General features: G+C 45.5%; 1 protein-coding gene across 11 annotated transcripts in view; it reads right to left on the minus strand.

Moving 5' to 3' along the window:
- Positions 1–21,519, minus strand: part of C2cd5 (C2 calcium dependent domain containing 5) — a 67,321-nt gene that overhangs the window by 17,103 nt on the left and 28,699 nt on the right. For 6 of the 11 annotated variants that reach the window (XM_070011754.1, XM_070011747.1, XM_070011758.1 and 3 more), the window contains 7 exons: positions 20,491–20,599; positions 8,579–8,693; positions 6,713–6,808; positions 4,417–4,608; positions 3,589–3,775; positions 2,487–2,651; positions 1,023–1,163 (listed from right to left, as the gene is read on the minus strand). In XM_070011754.1, the coding sequence (XP_069867855.1) occupies positions 1,023–1,163; positions 2,487–2,651; positions 3,589–3,775; positions 4,417–4,608; positions 6,713–6,808; positions 8,579–8,693; positions 20,491–20,599 (1,005 nt within the window). Of the gene's footprint in view, positions 1–1,022; positions 1,164–2,486; positions 2,652–3,588; positions 3,776–4,416; positions 4,609–6,712; positions 6,809–8,578; positions 8,694–16,943; positions 17,010–20,490; positions 20,600–21,519 lie in introns of all 11 variants that reach the window. The other 5 variants (XM_070011751.1, XM_070011748.1, XM_070011756.1 and 2 more) reach the window with 1 other exon arrangement.

Below are 21,519 nucleotides of genomic sequence, written 5' to 3' on the forward strand. Positions count from 1 at the left end.
GTGGTAGAGCGCCAGCCTTGAATACAAACAACTCAGGGACAGTGCCCAGGCCCTGAGTTCAAGCCCCAGAACTGGCAAAAAAGAAAAAGCTGGTCATCATTACAGTGGTATATTCAATTCATACTTACATTCACCCAAGGCTTACGAAAATAGCCCATGTCTGCTGCATATATGTTTGAGCATCCTTTATCCACCATGCTTAGACGCGGGACCATTTCTGATTTCAGAGTTTTGCACATGAGATATGTTCCATAAACTGCACATCCCTGAACCTTAACTCCAAAAGCTGAATATTTGTTCCTACATCACCAACTTCCCGAGTAATATGATGAACTTAGTTCAGATTTTGGACCTTTTTTCTGGTGTCAGTACCAAGTCTTGAACTCAGGGCCTCTCGCTTGCCAGCATTTTGCCGGTTATTTGGAGGTAAGAGTCTCTCAGACTTTGCTGCGCAGGTCAGCTTTGAACTCCAATCCTCCCTGCTGAGTAGCCAGGATTACAGGCATGAGCCAAGTACTGAGCTGGACTTTCTGATTAGAGATGCACTACTTGTATTTTAGCGATGTTCCAACCCCTGAACTAATTCTCAGAAGCATCTAATCTTCCCATATATCAGATGCCAAGTTGTGACATTTGCAAGTGTGTTTGGTTTCTACACTTAGGTTTTTTCTGATTTTTGTTCTTTTTCTTATTGTTAGTAGTGGGTCTTGAATGCGGGGTCTGAACGCTGTCCCTGAGCTTCTGTTGCTCAAGGTGAGTGCTCTACCATTTGAGCCACAGCGCCACTTCTGGTTTTCTGGTGGAAATAAGAATCTCACAGACTTTCCTGCCCCTGTTGGCTTTGATCCATGATCCTCAGATCTCAGCCTCCTGAGTAGCTGGGATGACAGGGGTGAGCTACCAGTGGTGTCTAGCTTCTGGTACTTGTTTTTAATAGTTGTAATAATCCAAAAAAACGATCACTTTGGTTTTAAGACCTGACTGTAAAAACTGTAAGAAGGTGCACCTGTGGCAGAATTTACCTCCAAAACAAAAGCATCTTTCTTCCCGTGGGAGAGATCTAATTCTGCGGCCTCATCGGAACTTTCCGACTGTGATCTCAGAAGTCGGGAGCGCTGTCTGGGCTCTGGGATGGGTGATCCTACAACCTCTTCCACCACCTCCTGGAAGAAAGACAGTGTTTGGTATCATGAGACTGATGGGTCTGGAGTTTTGTTGTTGTTTTCAGTTCTGTTTTAAATGTCTAGGTAACTTCTGGCAGAGATGAGTGAACTAAATCTCATATTCAATGAACTAAATCTCAGTAGAGGGGCTAGAAAGGTAGTGTGGTAGTGTGCTTGCCTTGTGTGCATGAGGCCCTGGGTTCAATTCCTCAGCACCACATAAGCAGAAAAAGCCGGAAGCGGCGCTGTGGCTCAAGTGGTAGAGCGCTCGCCTTGAGCTGAAGAGCTGAGGGACAGCGCCCAGGCCCAGAGTTCAGGCCCCACGACTGACAAAAACAAAAATAAAATAAATAAATAAATAAATAAATCTCAGTGGAATCTCTGTGCTGACTTGACACTGAATGAATGAACTCAGTTATATAGCTATATAGGTGGTTTTTCTAGTAAACATTTTATTTTTCTACTTAAGCATTTTAACTCTCCCTCTTCCCCTCCAAAAACAAGGCTTGAAGATTTATGGATAGGATGTTCTAACCTGCTGGTAATTTTTGAAGTTTCACATATGAAAATGTGAAGAGTGAGAAACATCTGGACACACACACACGTGCATGCGCGCGCACACACACACACACACACACACACACACACACACACACACACACACACACACACACACACACACACACACACACACACAGGACACATGAATTTGCTGTGACACGTAGCAAGCTACGTAAACTTTAACAATGACCTTTTAAAAAAGGCATCATGGCCCACCACCTGTGGCTCGTGCCTATAATCTTGGCCACTTCGGAGGCTCAGTTCTGAGGCTCAAGGTTCAAAGCCAGCTTGAGCAAGTGAGTCTGTAAGACTCATCTCCAGTTAACCACCAAAAAGCTGGACTCAAGGCGTGGAGCACCAACCTTGAGAGAAAATGTAATGGTCAGGACCAAGGCCTTGAATTCCAACCCTAACACACACACACACACACACACACACACACACACACACACACACACACACACACACACGCGGGAGGGGGGAAAAGCACCACTTATGTTCAAAATAAGACAATGTGAAAATATCCTACCACATGAACTGATGTGTTCACAGCACAGGCTGCATCCTGACACCTGAGCTGATGTATATGCAGCGCTGGCTGCATCCTGACACCTGAGCTGATGTATATGCAGCGCTGGCGCATCCTGACACCTGAGCTGATGTGTGTACAGCGCTGGTGCATCCTGACACCTGAGCTGGGTATAACACATGAGCTCTCGTCCTCACGGCCCGGGCTGCAGGTCAGGGGCGGGGTGTACTTGCCAGTGGGCTGATCTCGTACAGCTCCTTGTTCTTGGCGATGGTGTCGTTGATCTTCCTCTGCATGTGGGAAACATGCTGTTCGTAGGAGCCGTCGCCCGGGGTCTTGCCAGCGATCTGAATGCCACCTGGCATGGGCAGCGCTGCCAGGTACACACCTGTGGCCGACTTGTGGAGTAAGGGGCAATCGTCAGACAAAGCATTCAGGGAACAAGCTTTGCAAGTTTTCAGCTAGGTCTCTCTCTGGGGAAAGGACGGAAGAGTCTGTGCGCGCATGGGGCATTTCCGGAAGGAAACACACACACACACACACACACACACACACACACACACACACACACACACACACGTGTCTCCTAGAGTAACATGTGGGCTTCCTCTAAGGGAAGGCTCTAGGTGGAGAGGGGACAGTTAGGAAAAGGGAACTGGTTTTTCCCTGCAGACCCAACTCTCTTTTAAAGTTTTTCATCTTACAATTGTGAAAAATAACTTGACAATAAATAAAAAAAAATTAACTCAAGCCCAGCACTGGTGGCTCACGCCTGTCATCCCAGCTACTCAGGAGGCTGAGATCTGAGGATCACGGTTCAAAGCCAGCCTGGGCAGGAATGTCCCTGAGACCCTTATCGCCAATGAACCACCAGAAAGCCAGAAGTGGTGCAGTGGCTCAAGCTAGCCTTGAACAAAAGCACTCAGGGACAGTGCCCAGGCCCTGAGTTCAAACCCTACCCCATGACTGACCTCCCCCCGCCCAAAAAAAATGTATCTATATACACACACATATAGATTATATATATCTGGGAAGCCTGGCTGGGTGCTGGTAGCTCACGCCTGTAATCCTGGCTGGTCTGGAGGCTGAGATCTGAGGCTCCTGGTTCAAAACCAGCCCAGGCAGACAAAAAAATCTGTGAGATTTTCATCCCCACGTAACCACTAAAGAACTGGGAATGCTGTGGCTCAAATGGTCAAGTACCAACTTTGAGTAACAAAGCTAAGAGACAGTGCCGAGGCCCTGAATTCAGGCCCAGCATTGGTACAAAAACAAACAAGGAAACTGTTACAACCACAGAAATCACAAAACGACCTCCCGAACTTCTAACCTTACCGCTAAACCCATCACCATATTTTCCCCCACGGTGATCTGAATCCTCAGGCCGAACAAGGCGTTCATCCCTTTGAGCTTCAGCTTGTTCATCAGCTGGGTGTGCACCTCGTACTCCATGAACGGAAGGAGGTTGCTGATGGCCGTGGCGTTTGTTTCTGCCTGGGCTTTCTTTTTCAAGCGACACAACCTGCGAAGAAGAGTCCGGTCAGTGCATGGAGTCATCGTGACCTCTAGACAAAGGCCAATAGGGACACGATTTTAAAAGGCACACACCAGTGGCTCACGCTTACACTCCCAGCTACTCAGGAGGCTGAGAGCTGAGGATCGTGATTCGAGGCCAGCCCAGGGAAGGAAAAACTCTTATCCCCCATGAAGTACCAAAAAAGCCAGAGATGAAAATCTCACTGTGGCTCAAGTGGTTGTACACTAGCCTTGAGTACAAAGATCAGGGACAGCACCCGGGCCTTCAGTTCAAGTCTCAGGAATGGAAAAAAATACTAATCAAAAAGAATTTTTTTCCAGCATGGGGCTTGAACTCAGGGCCTGGGCGCTGTCCCTGAGCTCTTTTGCTCAAGGCTGGCGCTCTACCATTTGAACCACAGTGCCACTTCCGGTTGCCTGGTGGTTCCTTGGAGATAAGAGTCTTTTGAACGTTCCTGCCCGGGTCGGCCTCAAACCACGATCCTCAGATCTCAGCCTCCTGAGTGGCTGGGATGACAGGCAGGAGCCACCAGTGCCCGGCTCGATCATTCAAAAGGATTTCAAAGCAGGTTGATGGCTCCCTAAGTCTTAACTTCTGAAGCTGACCCAGAGGGTTCAGGCACAGACCTGGCTTGAATAAGACAGCCCTTCCCGACCACCGCAGCCTGTGCGGGGAGGTCGATGGTGGTGAGCAGGACGTCGGGCACCTTCTGCCGGCGGCAGCAGCAGCACAGCGCCAGGTGAGCGGGGAACGGCGTGTTCACCTCGTCGTAAGGGGTGTGGCAGAATCCACAGCCCGGGGGCTGGCTTTCTCCCAGCCTGCGGGGACACAGGGAGACCGTGAGAAAGGCACTGTGTCCGGGGATGAACCCGTGTTCACACGCGCGCACACACACACACACACACACACACACACACACACACACACACACACACACACACACACACACACACACACACACACACACAAGCACAACATCCTTGAAAGATCTGTGCACTATTCCAAAATAAATATTATGCTCGTAGTAGTTAGTGTACAGATGACGCAACGTCGGAGCCGCACGGGCGAGAATAGCAAAATGACTTGTAGGAAGCACTGAACGGCAGGGAATCCGAGCCACCACTGTTCTACAAAAGCCTTATAGAAAGAGAAGGTTGCCAGCAAGCACAGGCTCACATCTGTGATCCTTGCTACTCAGGAGGGTGAGATTTGAGGATCACGATCTGGAACCCACGTGGGCAGACCCAACTGTGAAACTCTTTGTTTCCAATTAAACAGCAAAAAAATGTACTGGAGGTGTGGCTCAGGCAGTAGAGCACCAGCTGGGAATGAAAAAGTCAAGCAAAAAAACAGCAAGACCCTGAGTTCGAATCCCTGTGCCGGCACGCACACGTGGACACAGACACACGGACACACACACACACACAGAGAAAACAAAATCTTACTATATTCTGAAGGCTGTCTGGAATGATCTGTAAACCTTTAAATATTAACAAAAGAAGGATCTAAACAAGGTGGTCTCGTCATTGTTAAAGCTAGAATATCTCCCTTATTATAGAAAGACTTGCAGGGCTAGGCTGAAGCTCAGGGGCAAAGCACTTGCCTAGCAACTGCGAGGTCCTGGGTTCGATCCCCAGTACCAAAAAAAGAAGACAAAAAAAAAAACTTTTAAAAACAAGACTTGAAAGTGTTGGGTTTTTTTTTTTAACCTTATTCCTTAATTTATACTAAATCTATTAATACAAACATTGTTTGGGGTTTCTTTTGGTGCTGGATCTGAACTCAGAACCTGGGTACTGTCCTTGAGCTTTTGAGCTCACAGCTGGTGCTCTACCGCTTGAGCCACAGTGCCACTTCCGGCTTTCTGGTGGTCCATTGGCTCTGGTAAGAGTCTCACGGACTTTTCCTGCCTGGTTTTTCCTGGGCTGGCTTTGAACCACAATCCTCAGATCCCAGGTTCCTGAGTAGCTGAGATGACAGGCGTGAGCCACCCGCAACATCTAGCTTAATACACAGTGTGACATAAAGAAGATTTAGGTTTATTTAATCCAGGTAGTATCTGATATCAAACCAAGAGTCTCCGTGAATGCATGTGTATATACACATATCTACGTATATAATTTCCTATCTGTATGGGAAGTATATATATGTATATGGATATTGCATACATACATGTGCAAATACACATACACACTATGTAAACATATACCTTAGAGATATGCTTGTAGAAAGCATTTTGTACTTTCAGAGAAGCTCACAGTTTTACAAGTATACAGGGAGTGTTCACCAATACGCTCATATTAAGCTCCTTTACCTAATGCTTCCTGTTTCGTTCTAGCTCACACTAATCAAGTCTCTTCCTGACCGGTTTCATGTAAAACTGGGCAGGTTTCATGGAGAGGTGAGCACCCTTCTTGGTGAGCACAGCCCCGGGACCTCGTTCTGTCTTTGTAGGTGAGACCCAGACAGAAGAGAAGCTAAGGGCTGGGCAGGTGGCTCAGTGGTAGAGCGCTCACCTTGTATGCACGAAGCCCTGGGTTCGAGTCCTCAGTGCCACATACACAGAAAAAGCCGGAAGTGGTGCTGTGGCTCAGGTGGTAGAGCACCAGCCTTGAGCAAAAGAAGCTCAGGGACAGCGCCCAGGCCCTGAGTTCAAGACCCAGGTCTGGCCAAAGGAAAAAAAAAGGGGGGGGGGTGGAGAGAAGCTAAATTCAGCGCATGCGCTCTCCACTCTGACAAAGCCACAGGGCGCCTCCCCGGCAGCGTCCTTGTCATTTGTGAGGACGCCACACACCCGCGCGGGGTACGCGGCAGGGCCCCCCGGGGAACCTCTGGTTTTTAACCAAAGTGGCACGCCAGCCCACTGCCAGCCCCGCTTCGAGAAGCATCGTGACTGTTGTGGAAATGCTCGGCGGGGACTACCTCTGCTCCAGGCAGCCCTCCAGCACGCCGTCCTGCAGGAAGCGGGGGTTCAGCACGGCCGCGGTGCCCGAGGCGGACAGGATGCACACTTCCTCACTACGAGAGAAACACACGGGCGTGTCAGTGCTCCCTGCGGGCCCACGGATCACCCAGCGCCACTGCAAGAGCGACCAGTGAAACTCAAGCAAGGAGACCCAGCAGGACGTGATACCACGCGATCACCTCCTGGATGTAAGGTAGAGAAGAGAAGCCACGGGCTGGGCAGGTGGCTCCGTGGTAGAGCGCTCGCCTCACATGCATGAGGCCCTGGGTTCGATGCTTCAGCACCACAGACACAGAAAAAGCCAGAAGTGGCACTGTGGCTCAAGTGGTAGAGCACTAAGCCTTGAGTTGAAGAGCTCAGGGACAGCGCCCAGGCCCAGAGTTCAGGCCCCAGGACTGGCCAAAAAAAAAAAGTGAAAAGAGAAGAAAAGTCATGTAAACTCATTAACATGGAGAGAGCCAGAATTCTTTACAAGTTGTAGATTACCCAGAAAAGACAAAATTATAACATTAATAGATGCTTGGAAGATCAAAATGTTTCAGACTATAAGCAATAACCAATGATAGTGTTGATCTCAATAATAATCTATTAAATTGTATGCGCATTTTCTTGAACATGCTTACAGTTTTATTCCCATTATTCTAAGAGCATAACTGTAAATACTCACATTGTTAGAGATGAATCTACACTGGAATAAAGCTGTCTAAAACACTAGCACAGCTGGGTGCTGGTAGCTTACATCTATAACCCTAGCTACTCAGGAGGCTGAGAGCTGAGGATCGCAGTTCCAAAAAAGCTGAAAGTAGAGCTGTGGCTCAAATGGTAGAGCATTTAAGCCTTGAGCACAAAAAAGCTCAGGGACAGCGCCCAGGCCTAGTTCAAGCCCCAGGACCAGCACAAAAAAAAAAAAAAAGGAAGAAAGAAAGGAAGAAAAAAACAATATTCAAATTGTCCCACTGGAAGAGGTAAGTTCAGTCCCAAAGCTGGAATAAAACCGGCTTAGTCAACATTTGTTATTTATTTAATCCTTAAAAGGCCTTACAAGCCAGATGCCAGTGGCTCCCGCCTGTCATCCCAGCTACTCAGGAGGCTCAGATCTGAGGATCCCGGTTGGAAGCCAGCCCAGGCAGAAAAGTTCATGAAATGCTTATGGGCAATAAACTACTTAGAAAAATACTGGAGTGGTGCTGTGGCTCAAAGTGAAAGAGCGCTAGCCTTGAGCACAAAGAGGCTCAGGGACAGCACCCAGGCCCTGAGTTCAAGCCCCAGGACCGGCAAAGAAGTTTTTTTTTTAAGGCCAAGCTGGTATATTTCCATTTTATGTATGTATTTATGTATGTATGTATGTATGTATGTATGTATCCATCTATCTATCTATCTATCTATCTATCTATCTATCTATCTATCTATCTATCTATCTATGCATGTGTGTCTATGCGTGTGTGTGCTGGTCCTCAGACTTGAACTCAGGGCCTGGTCACTGTCCTTGAGCTTTTGTGCTTAAGGCTGACACTCTACCACTTCACGCCACAGCTCCACTTCTGACTTTCTGGTGGTTCACTGGAGATCAGAGTCTCATGGACTTTCCTGCCCAGGCTGGCTTTGAACCACGATCCTCAGATCTCAGCCTCCCGAGTAGCCAGGCTAACAGGTGTGAGCCATTGTGCCCAGGTTTCTGTCCATTATCAAGTGAGACTCTCAGAGAAGCTGACACTTCCCAGGCTTTGCAGTGACCAAGACAGACTCTGCTGGAGGTGCTCCAAGCCTGCACCCCGCATGATCCCGCACACTCTTCGCTTCTGCGGGACGCCACGGCCACTCACCAGATGCTGGTTGACTCGCTGTAGCCCACCACGGCGTGGCAGCCTAATGCCTTCGCGTGGGATTTGATTTCCTGTCTGATTTCTGCCCACCAGGCATCTCGAGTTTCCGGTTCGTCTGAAAGATACAAGTTTAAATCAGCTGACTTACCCGATCTCCCAGGAGGTAGTGGCTCAAGATGTGTTGAAAACCAACGGGAGCCAGGTGAGGAATGGGGGGGGGTGGGGGTGGGGCGCGGTAGCACGGGTTTGAAATGCAACATGAACCACCACAGCTTCAAAATCAAAATGCGACTTTCTCAGCGAGGGAATGAAGATGTTCGCCGTGTTCCAACTTCTCAAAAGCATCAAGACATGTTGAACCGGCTAGAAAAGGAACCACTCAGTTTGACTGCGGGGATTTCTACGGGATGTGTTTTCTTACGATACCCTGGACCTTCTGGTTCTAATCTTCAATGATTGCTCTATGGGGCACCTTGCGCTGAGGGTCCCATGGCTGTAGCCGTAAATGAAAGAAAAATCCTCACTTCATTTTCTGGCACTTGTAATTTTTGTTTCCCCTAATAATCCTCTATGTGCTGTAGATAAATCTTTCCATGGCAAAGACTTACCAAGGTTTATTTAAAAAAAGCAAGCTAAATATAGCTACCCTTTCTATAGAGATGCAGGTCCTAAGAAAAATGGACTTAAAAAAAAAAAAAAGGAAGAAGACTGGGCAATTAGGAAAAAGAAAAAGCAAATCATTAAAGAGATTAAATAGAGATAATCTGGCTCATGCAAAGGATACATTTCAGTTGGAATGGTGTCAACTCTGTGTTTGGCTCTGTACCAATTCAAAGTGGCGTGGACCGGTAGTGTGGGGTGTGTCTGTAGTCCCAGCTCACCAGGAGGCCGAGGTAGGAAGACCCCTTGAGCCCACCAGTTCTAAGACCAGTCTGAGCAACACAAGGAGACCTCATCTCAACAGCTACAGCTAAAAAGATCGGGTGGGGAGAAGGGTGGGGTACAGCTCAGAGAGAACGCATCTGTCTAGCATGTACAGGCTGGGTTCAATCCCTGGTACTACCCCCCCCCAAAAAAAAAGAGGCCTAGAAGCTCAGGATTATACGTCATTAGCAAGGGCATTCTTGAGTTCATGGCCACTTCCGTACGGGCAGCTGGGAATTACAGTGACCCATTATGTGTAATAACTACAACTATATATGTATTATATATTGTAATTGTGTATAATTATATATTATGCTACAATTAGTATACCCTGATCTGTTTCTTTGGGGCAGGGTCCCTCCCCGGAATCTGGGAGTCATTTGTAACAACTCTAACAAGGGTGCTAAGCTCTTACTCTAAGTTTTCCAAATAAAACTTAAAAAAGCCTAGCACAGGAGGCTCCCGCCTGTCATCCTAGTTACTCAGGAGGCTGAGATCTGAGGATCGCAGTTCAAATCCAGCCCAGGCAGGAAAGTCTGTGACACTCTGATCTCCAATGAACCACCAGAAAACCAGAAGTGGTGCTGTGGCTCAAGTGGTAGAGCACCAGCCTTGAGCTGAAGAGCTGAAGGACTTACGGTTCAGAGAAAACAGAAACCACAATAACAGAGAAAATGCCGGTTTCCCTGAAATACTTCCTCAAACAAGAACTCTTAACTTTTCTTAAGCTCACTAGCACAATCTGCTGTTCACTTTTTTTTGGGGGGGGCGGGTTGGCTTTCCTCAACTGTATTCTTTTTTTGGGGGGGGTCTTTTCTTTTGTGGTACTGGGGATCAAACCCAACATGAAGTTGCTAGGCAAGCGCTTGCCTACTGAGCTATCACCCAGCCTTGCTACTTACTTTTTAAACCATTCTAGACAGCATTATTTTCTAAAGGCAATAATCACCTGCTCCGACTAAAATGACACTTTTCCTTTTCACATTGGGTCAGCCTACCTCTGTACATAGAAGCATTATCTGTTGCTGTTTTTTTAAAGGAGCTTTTTAGAAAGTAAACCCATTACCATTCATTTTTAAATCAGTAGAAAAAAAAAGTAACACTACCACCACCACCCAGGAGGTTTCTTAAGTTCCAAGTAGGCTTAGTTAGAAACTTATTTATAAAATAAGGATTTATTCAGCATGTCGAAATGGAAACACACGCAGTCCATCAACCTTCTGAGATACTGTAATCGCATGGAAAACAAGGATAACATCCCAGATAACTTACCTTGATGTCCCCCCCAACCCCAGCAAAAGCAATCAGATCATTAAACCGAATACCATGACACAAGAGAAGGCGGATTGAAAAACAAAAAGAAAACAGAACAGAAACAAAACAAACAAGCTGAATGCAGGGCGGCTGGGGAGGAGAGAGAGAGAGAGAGAGAGAGAGAGAGAGAGAGAGAGAGAGAGAGAGCGCACGTCCATGTCTTCTGACACACTCGCAAGCAGCTTTGGTTTGCACGCGTGAGCAACACAACTGCGCATGGAGGGAGCTGGTATGAACTTACACCGAGTCTTATTTACAGCGTGGAGAGGAAGCTTGGAGGAGTTAGGGGACAGGGGAGGCTGGGGAGGAGAGGGGCGCCGGGGAGCCGGTTTGGGTTTGGGGGTGAGGGGGCGGGGAAGGCCACAGCAGCAGCTCAGAGGACACGCAGGTGTGCAAAGCGGCCAGCATCGGGGGCGGTGGGGGGGAGTGTGGTCTTGAAAAGCGCATGCGCGGGCCAGGTGGACAGAACAGACTGAAAATATGGCAGCTCACTGAAATGGTCACAGAAAGAAAATGGCCCTGGATCCTAGGTGAAAGGAAGCGTACGAATGGAACACTTGCTCACAGTCTACTGGCTGCGTTGAGTCAGCTACCTCGGGGAAGAGCCCAGAGCCCAAGAGAAACTGTGTGGGCCTTCAATTTTGGGGGGGGGGGGGACTGGGGGGGAGGGGGAGGGGGGCAATTAAAATGAGTCAGGTGATTTCGTATGAGAGAGAGAGAGAGAGAGAGAAAACGACGACGACAAAAATTAAAATTAAAAAAGCCGTGATGTCTTCTCTAAGCCTAGCTGCTGCTCGTGCCAGACACGAGCCACAGAAAGTTCCAGAAATCATGACTGCAAGTTGTCACTGATATTAAAAAAAAACACTCCAGAAAGGACCCTCATGGGGAGTCCCCCTGTGGGAGAAGTATTTTGAGGTGGCAATGGGCAAGCTACTTTTTTTTTTTTTTGGTTTTTAAATGTGAGAGAGGAAACGCGTGGAAACACTCAAAAAGGCAGAAATCCAGCCTCTGGTCAGCCTCCGTCCAAATGCACAGAAGAGCCTCGTTCTAGAACTTGCTGTTATACAGAGGGAACTGGTCACTACTGGTTATTTGGAAGATTGGCAGCTAGGGCGTAAGTGTTTAAACGAATAGTCCAAAAACAGAAAGGAGGGGGGAAAAAATCCCTGCCATTTAAAAACCATATGCCTGTCCCTGGCCTACAGAATTATTTACAGTTATTTAGAAGGATTGTATTTAAGAAGTGAGGATTATCTACAAGTGTTGTTTGATGCTATTTGAAGTTCTTCTTCGGGTCGAAACTCACTCCAGAGTTTGCACAAGTATTTTAGGATGTGCTTTGATCTGTGGGTGTGAAATGAGTGTGCACCCACACCCACCCACACACACCCCTCACCAGACCTACTGACCTTCCTGCCACGTGTAGGCTGGCTTAGAACTCGCTCCCTCTAACCACGGCCCCAGCTGGCTACCCTGCCATCCTTTCATTATTTTATTTGCTTCTGAAATGCAGGTGAAACTAGCAAAGGCGATCTTCCAAAGGCCAAGGAGGCGTGAGCAACTTGGCATAATCCACCTTTATTAGTTAATAAGCACTGGCTTCAGTTCTCTTATCTGCGTTTTCTTGGGATGGAATAAACGCCCTGTGGAAGGCTTTCGTCTGGGCAAATGGAAAAAAGAAAAGGGAGACAGATTCTCCCTATCTGCTCCAGGCTGGCCTCCAACTCCTGATCCTCCTTCCACAGCCTCCAGAGCACCGTCAGGCTCAACCTACATTTTGGATGATCAAGAGGAGCTCATGTTTGAGTTGGAGCAAGTTAAAAGATTTTTTTTGAAGTACAAGTTTTGAATGGAATGATTATCTGATCTGCCTCATAATCTGAAAGGAATCACTTCAAGTTGCCCCAAAGGATACGGAAGTTAAGAGTTCAAGTTCAAAGGGGTCTACACCCTCAAGCTGGCTTGGGGACTTGCATGGGACTAAGGGAAGGATTCTCATTAAGGGGAAAGCGACATGCAGAACAAACACCAGCGCCTCAGCAAATTCTATCTGTGCCCTGAAAACTTGAAGGGGAGAACAGAAAATGTCTGACCTGTGTTAGGCCTGGTTTTTGCACATGTGTTCTGGGATAATGGTGAGACCCTCACTGCTTGGTCATCTATCTGCGCTGACAATAAACCTCTAAAAAACAAAAAACAAAAAAAAAGCTGGAAATGGATCTGTGGCTCAAGTAGTAAGAGCACCAGACTTGTGTAAAAAAAAAAAGCTAAGGGAGACAGCGTCCAAGACCTGGGTTCTAGTCCCAGAATTGGCACCAAAGATTAATCAATAAAAGTATATTGTGAGACTGGCACCAGTGGCTCACGCCTGTAATCCCAGCTACTCAGGAGGCTGAGATCTGAGGATCGTGGTTCAAAGCCAGCCCGGGCAGGAAAGACTATGAGACTCTTATCTCCAATAAACCACCAGAAAACCGGAAGTGGTGCTGTAGCTCAAGTGGTAGAGCGCTAGCCTTGAGCTGAAGAGCTGAGAGACAGTGCCCAGGCCCAGAGTTCAAGTCCCACGACCGACAAAAAAAAAAAAAAAAGTATATTGTGAACTACTTAGAAATACTTGGACAACTTAAGAGATAAAAACAAAAGCTCAGTTCATTAGGGAAACAATGAGGGCTATTAATATTTACGCTTTAAATAATTTTATGATGCCTTATTTTTTATAAGGCTTAATTAACCAAAGTAGAACTCAACTTTCTGATAAACTTTTAAGTCTTCAAAGGATCACGATTGAAAATAAGATGCTTGGGGATACGAAGCATTTTCTTCTTCCTGCCCTGAAAAAGGTTCTGTTGCGGCAGTTAAACTTAAGATGCAGCAAGGCAAAGGGAAGAGGGGCTAAAAAAATGCTCAACTAACCACTCACTTCTGCAGCTACCTCAGGAAGCACAAAGGAACATGAGAGAATACTGGCTACAAGACTGTTTTGTCCATGCTGCAACTCTTAGAACCTTACACACAAGTGTGTGTGTGTGTGTGTGTGTATACATATGTATACATATACACACATGCACTTACATATGTATATGAATACATGTCCTGAAATATAAACCTGAGTCTCCTATATATCCACATCCCTAAGCTCCTGCTACACAACTTGCTGTATGCTATCCTTTCCACGGTACTTACTTTGTCTGTCCCTCAAGACTTTGTGTTTCATGAAGGCCAGGGCAATAGGCAACCTCTGCCCTCGAGGATCTGGCCAAGGGCCTGGTCACGTGTCACTGTTGGCATCACGTGTCTACTCTGAGAACGTAATCATCGGTCAATTCCCATCAAAGCATGTCCTCACTCAACTAACACTGCTAGAATGTCACCAGACTCTTCAGGGACCAAAGTTGTTGATCAAAAAAATCACTATAGAGGCCAGCAGCGGGGGGCTCACGCTTGTCATATCCTAGTTACTCAGGAGGCTGAGATCTGAGGATCAAGGTTCAAAGCCAGCCCAGGCAGGAAAGGCTATTAAACTCTGATTTCCAATGAACCACCAGACAACTGGAAGTGGAGCTGTGGTTCAGGTGCTAGAGTACTAGCCTTGAAATGAAGAGCTGAGGGACAGCGCCCAGGCCCTGAGTTCAAGCCCCATGACTGACCAAAAAAAAAAAGCTCGAAGTGGAGCTGTGGCGCAAATAGAGTGCTATCCTTGAGCAAAATAATTCAGGCACAGGTGGCTCACACCTGTAAGCTTAGCTACCTTCAGGAGGCTGAGGTCTAAGGATCGTGGTTCAAAGCCAGCCCAGGCAGGAAAGTCCATGAGACTCTGATCTCCAATGAACCACCAGAAAACCAGAAGTGGCGCTGTGGCTCAAGTGGCAGAGCACCAGCCTTGAGCACAAAAGCTTAGGGACAGCGCCCAGGGCCTAGAGTTTAAGCCCTGGGACTGGTCAAAGAAAGAAAAAGTTCCTACAACACACTACAGGATTTCCTTGTGTGATTACAAAAGCGTATTTCACAAAATAGTACCAGGTGTGGTGTTTTCCTACACCTTTCCACACATTAATGTTTCTGAAGTAGGTACGGCTTAGAAGCACAATTAACAAAATTGCTTTTCTTTTTTCTCTTTTGAAAGGCTAGTTGTTAAAGCATCTAAGAACCCAGTATTGACCACTCTAAATGTCATCTTTAAAATATGAATTAACAATGACTTTTTGTAACGATGTGGTCAACTTTTGGTTTTCTGAGGAATATCAACATCACAAAGGCTAAACATTCCTACATATGTCACAGCTTTCTCATAATTATCTTTTTTTTTTCTGAACTAGTATAAAAATCAGCTTTATTTCTGAAGATGCAGGGTGAACAGGAAAATTCAAATGCTTCTCTAAAAGCACCCTGCTCCAAGCTGTCATATTCTCAATGTTCTCGCGATATTGTTCAATAGATCCCTCTTGGGGCTGGTTTTTATTTTGAGACAGGGGTCTTGTCTGGTGTCACCATATGATCTAGAACCCACAATTCTCCTCCCTCAGCCTTCTGAGTGCTGGGATTACAGGTGTGCCCTACCACACCCTGAAATCATATTGATTTGCTTCCGTATCTTTTTGGCAGTACTGGGGTTTGAACACAGGGCCTTTGATTAATATTCTGTGTCTTTTTTTTTTTTTTTAATACAAAGCTTTCTTTCTTCCCCTGGCACTAAAATGATGTTTTCTTAAAAGTATGTCCTGACTTTTAGGAGACGAAGTCAACAAGATAGCTTTGAACTTCGCATGAAAACTCGGGTGTCAACACCGCTCCCTGAAATCTGGACGCTAATCGATACCTGTACGGATCGGGACCAGAACCTGGCATTGCCAAGTTGTGTTACACACTGGTCCTGGTTACCCACCCCCATCAGACGTGAATTCTTACACCCGAACTCACCCACGGGACGTCTAAGGAGAAACAGGTTTAAGTCACTGAAGGCCTCCAGTATGTTTCTGTGGGAGACTCTTTCTAACAGCAACTGAGAATGTTCCAGTAAGTAACATAGATCAGCTCTGATGCTGAAAGACATCGCTGTATTCTTTCATTCTAGAAAACAGATCACCACAGAAACTTACACATGGATGCTACTAGTAAGAAAATAGGCTGCCACTGGGCACCAGTGGCTCACGTCTGTCATCCTAGCTACTCAGGAGGTTGAGATCTGAGGATCGCGGTTCAACGCCAGCCTAGGCAGAAAAGTCCCTGTGAGACTCTGATCTCCAATGAACCACTCAAAAACTAGGAGTAGAGCTATGGCTCCAAGTTGGTAGAGTGCTAGCCTTACGCCAAAAGAGCTCAGGGCCAGAGGCCAGGCCTTGAGTTCAAGCCCCAGGACTGACCAAAAAGAAAGAAAGAAAATATGCTTTGGCCAAGAAGAAAAACTAACTTCCTTGGACCTAAACTGTATCTTCAGCTGCACGGTCTCCCGGGGTTGGTTTCTTTAAAAGCTACTTACTTAAACAAATAAATTACTTAAAAATAAATATTGATATTGCTTCACACGAATGTTTAAACGGCTGCAGGTGAACATTTAAATCACTTTAATGAGTATTTAAATTGCTTGGAATAAATATTGAAGTTGCCTTAAAAGAAAACTCATTGGAAGGAGAGGGGAGGAAGTTTGTGAAAGTGTTGCACATTTTGAAATGGCTCTAGCATGATACATAAATATGCTAATGGTCAACATTTTTACAGTATTTTACAGAATACTAAATACATTCTATCCAAATCTAAATATGAAGTTTAAGGATACTTTAAGATTGATTGAACTAGTCTATTAATGGTTATAATGTTTTAACAAAGTTAATAAAAAAAAATGATTTACCTGACATGGAAAAAAAAACGACCTACAATGTGTAAATACAATTTAACTCTCATTCTGTGATGTAATCAAATCAGGGAGTTCCGATCATTTGTGGTATTGCTATGGCTTTGGTTCCTTTGGGATGCAATTTCTTATGTGGACACACGGGTTACGGAATGGACCTGTGTAACTGAATTGACTCCCACCTGTTTATTCTAGAACATTTCTAAAGACTTCACTGAGCTGCCATAATTTTTTTTTAAAATCAGCGTATGTAGTACTGAATGACCATTAAAATACCTGAATTGAAACTATTCCAGTCTAGCAGTTTGTAAGATCTGGTGTTACCCATAATTCCGACAAAGGCTGAGTTCAAAACAGCAAATTAGTAGATCAGTTTTAGGTGCAGAATAGTAGAAAATAAAACAAACAAACAAAAAGAAAACTACAAACGAGCACAATTGTCAACACCACTGGACAGGAACTGGAAAGACACAGACAGGAAAGTTAATAGAAAATAGAAATCGGAAGAGGAGAAGCATGCTACTGTATTCTAGCATTACTCTCTACTTACTTAATTACCTTGATTTTTAAAGCCCACCCACCCTTTCTTTCCCTGCTTCACATTACTGTTTGATGTTCTAACAATGGAATAACTGAAATAATACTTCGTAGAAGTTATAGCAGGCGGTAATCTAGGTCTTAAAAGATGGTTTTCCATTTATGTGTTAAGCAATTACCGCGTTATACCATTAAGGATCCAGACTTTCATTCTGTGTTAGCATTCAATGTTACTCAATAAATTACAACCGTTCATTTAAAAAAAAATTTCCAGGGCTTTTCGAGATAGACATATTAATTAAATGTTCCCTTTTGCTGGAGGACATTTATATAATGTAATCCAAAGAATGTGATCATTTCCATAAAATCAGAAACGGGAATCCTTAGAATAGCTCCTTCAAAATGTATTTCACTGACAACAAAATAAAAATCTAACTCATCCACCACTCAAAATACCCTGCTAGGTAGGACTAGTCCTTGGATAACAGAATTCCTATCTGCCACCTGAGAAACTATTCTGAAAGGGAAGAGAGAAAATTGGTGAGCTAGTGATTATCACACACCAAACACATTCCACACCTTCTGCTTTCTTCTCTAAGCCTGGAATGTCCCCTTTCTTACATGGCTACAAATAAATAGGCAAGGCATGCCAATGAAGCTCCCCAAGAATGGGCTTCTATTTAAAAAAAGAAAAAGAAAGAAAAGAGAAACGACATTGAAAAGCAAGCCCTTTACTGAAATGCATTTGCATAGCACTGGCTGTGCGCTCTGATGAGTACTTCACTCAGAGCCCGTGGAAAAGACAAAATCAAACCAGCACATTTTCAGTAATAGAAGAAATCACCAATCACTGACCACATTCCGAAAGCCACGTGGCAGGCAGGGGATGGACCACCTGGCCACAGGAGCCCAGAGGATTCACCTCAGCCTGCTGAGCTTAGTATTTCTACACTCCCAAAGAACATGCCAGACTTCAAGAGTTTAACAGATTAAACTGGCCTCAGCCCGAGACTTCTTCTAAATACTCTAGACTATACAAGTACTATCATGGAAAAAAAAATATATATCTTAAACCAGAAGCGCTGGTGGCTCACACCTGTCATCCTAGCTACTCAAGAGGCTGAGATCTGAGGATCATGGTTCAATGCCATCCAGGGCAGCAAAGTCCATGAGACTCTTATCCCCAATGAACCACCAGAAAACCGGAAGCAGAGCTGTGGCTCAAGTGGTAGAGCGCTTGCTTTGAGCTGAAGAGCTCAGGGAGAGTGCCCAGGCCCTGAGTTCAAGACCCACAACTGACAAAAAAAATAAAATAAAATAATAATAACCAAAAAAAAACAAAAAACAAAAAAAAACAGAAGCTGGTGGCTCCCGCCTGTCATCCCAGCTGCTCAGGAGGCTGAGATCTGAGGATCATAGTCCAAACCCAGCCCAGGCAGGAAAGTCCCTGAAACTCTGATCTCCAATGAACCACCAGAAAACCAGAAGTGGTGCTGTGGCTCAAAGTGGTAGAGTGCCAGCCTTGAGTGAAATTAAGTTCAGGAATAGCATGCCCGGCACTAACTTCAAGCTCTACAGCCAAAAAAAAAACAATCTTAAGTTGACCAGAAATTAAGAAACAGGAGGGAAAAAATGAAACCCAAGAAGGAAAAAAGAAAAAAATGGTACTGCAAAGGTAAACGGGGGAGTCTAGAGTTAAAGAACCCTGGCTAGCACTGCTTTTCTGTGATTTCCCCTTCAGAGTGGAAGAAATCCACGCTGCTCCTCTGCTATGAACTCAAATAAAATCACAATACATAGCCCAGAGGGGGTCTGTAAAAGACCTCCAGGAATGGGAATGCTCTTGTCTTCAAAAATCACTCTTGGTCAAGTATTTTACACAAATCATTTCAACGCATTCTATTCTTCTGTTCCTAATGGTCACTGTGTTACAGAGAGGTGATTAGAAAACTAAATTTAAAAAATATATATATATATATATGAATATATAGATTTAAGCAAGAGAATAATGTGAGCTGGGCGCCGGTGGCTCCCGCCTGTCATCCCAGCTACTCAGGAGGCTGAGAGCTGAGGATCCTGGTTCAAAGCCAGCCCGGCAGGAAAGTCCATGAGAACTCTTATCACCAATGAACCCGAAAAAAGCTGGAAGTAGAGCTGTGGCTCAAGTGGTAGAGTACCAGCCTTGAGTGGAAGAGCTCAGAGAGTGCCCAAGGCCTTGAGTTCAAGTCCCAGGACCAAAAAAAACAAAAAACAAAAAACAAAAATACTTTAACATCCTAAGAAATGGCTGAGGAAGATTGACATCTAGTCAATGGAACATTTGAGAACAAACTCTATGTATTAAAAACGCCCACCATTTATCCTGTTTTAGATGGAGAAAAATCATTGGAGGATCTCCAGGCCAAGGGTCTAGATTAGGGAGACTCTGACATTTGTCTTCTGCTATAATTATGGCTCCAGGCTTTAAAAAGAGAAGCTGCTAGGGCTGGGCAGGTGGCTCAGTGGTAGAGCGCTCACCTAGCATACATGAAGCCCTGGGTTCGATTCCTCAGTACCACACATGCAGAAAGAGCTGGAAGTGGCGCTGTGGCTCAAATGGTAGAGCGCTAGCCTTGAGTAAAAGCAGCTCGGGGACAGCACCCAGGCCCTGAGTTCAAGTCCCAAGACTGACAAAAAAAAAAAAGAAAGAAAGAAGAAAAAAAGATTTAAGCTGCTTGATCTTTCTTGTTGGTTTATTCAGCATATTTACAGACCTCAAATCAAGGAATCAGTTGTTTTCATCAAATTTCCTAACACATCTTATACCATACTTACAATTACAATGTAAAAGAATCCCAGGAAACTAACTAATCTATAAAGAGTTCTCATCAATGAAAAGGTTAAACACTTTAAATGAACGGCCATCATGGTCAGATTGTAATTTAAAAAAGAAATGTCCTGAATCCAAAAAAAAAAAAAAAAAACGAAAAAATATAAAACTGCTGATTCAAAAATTATTTGCAGATACCCTCAAAGTGATATAGTGACACCTGAGCCAAAACAGAAGTCAAGATCATGTTGTTTGCACATGGGAAAGATCACTGAAATACAGGGTCCTACCATTTCTAAATAAGATTATGGGAAATCGGTTAAAGTGACAGATGCCAGGGGATGCTTTCTTCTCCTGCTTTGTTTCCTTTTTCTTTTTAAGCTCTTGTCAGGTAGGTTTGGCTTCAAACAATGGATAGATACATGACACTCAGCAGGGATGGTTAGGACTGAATTCAACGTTTCATGACGGACGTACCAGGATTGTGTATGCGATCCAACAGCTTCACAGACCGAGCGCTGACTACACCACCCACGTGTAACAGGAACCCAGGAGGGAAGGCCGTTAAGGTAAAAAACGGAAACTCCTGGGGGAGAGAAAAGGGAGAAACACCGCTGACCATGTGTGAAATATATTCAATCAATCAATCAATCAATCAATCAAATAATAAACGTGCCATAAAGCTTGATGTAAGGAAATGCATGCTAGGTCTTTGCTTGAAAAGTCTACTCATGGTGATCACGCAGACTTGGTGCCAAGTTCCCAAGACATGTCACTATACGGTCAACGCGACAAAATCTGGGTATACTTCTCTTTTATTTATTTGTGCCAGTCCTGGGGCTTGAACTCAGGGCCTGGGTGCTGTCCCTGATCGTCTTTGTGCTCAAGGTTAGCGCTCTACCACTTGAGCCACAGTGCCACTTTTTTTTTTGGTCGGTCGTAGGACTTGAACTCTGGGCCTGGGCGCTGACCCTCAGCTCTTCAGTTCAAGGCAAGGACTCTACCACTTGAGCCACAGCGCCACTTCTGGTTTTCTGGTGGTTACTTGGAGATAAGAGTGTCACTGACTTTCCTGCCCGGGCTGGCTTTGAACCGCGATGCTCAGATCTCAGCCTCCTGAGTAGCTAGGATGACAGGTGTGAGCCACCAGTGCCTGGCATTTTTATGTCTTCTCATGGAGAGAAAATGTTGGAGGCTCAATCCGAGATACTGGCAACCTACTCTTTGTTCGCCGTCTCCTTTTCCAGGGTCATCTCTCAATGAGAGGAAGTGACTGGCCAACCCTCCTAGCCATGTATATTTCGGGGTGCAGAGCCCCCGACAGACCCCCAATGCTGGCTGTGTAAAGACCCCTGTGCCCTGAGACAAGGGATCGACAAGAAAGCGTGATCGTGGGAAGGATGGGAGAGAGAAGCAGTATGGTAGGAGGAAAGCAAGCTTCAAGATGGGGGGGGGGGGGGCCCGCAGAGAACTGCTGGGGAGAAATTAACCCTTCCTGTCACCCCC

The sequence above is a fragment of the Dipodomys merriami genome, unplaced genomic scaffold, assembly GCF_024711535.1.
Source record: "Dipodomys merriami isolate MVZ:Mamm:240054 unplaced genomic scaffold, mDipMer1.0.p SCAF_84, whole genome shotgun sequence".
NCBI classification, from domain to species: domain Eukaryota; kingdom Metazoa; phylum Chordata; class Mammalia; order Rodentia; family Heteromyidae; genus Dipodomys; species Dipodomys merriami.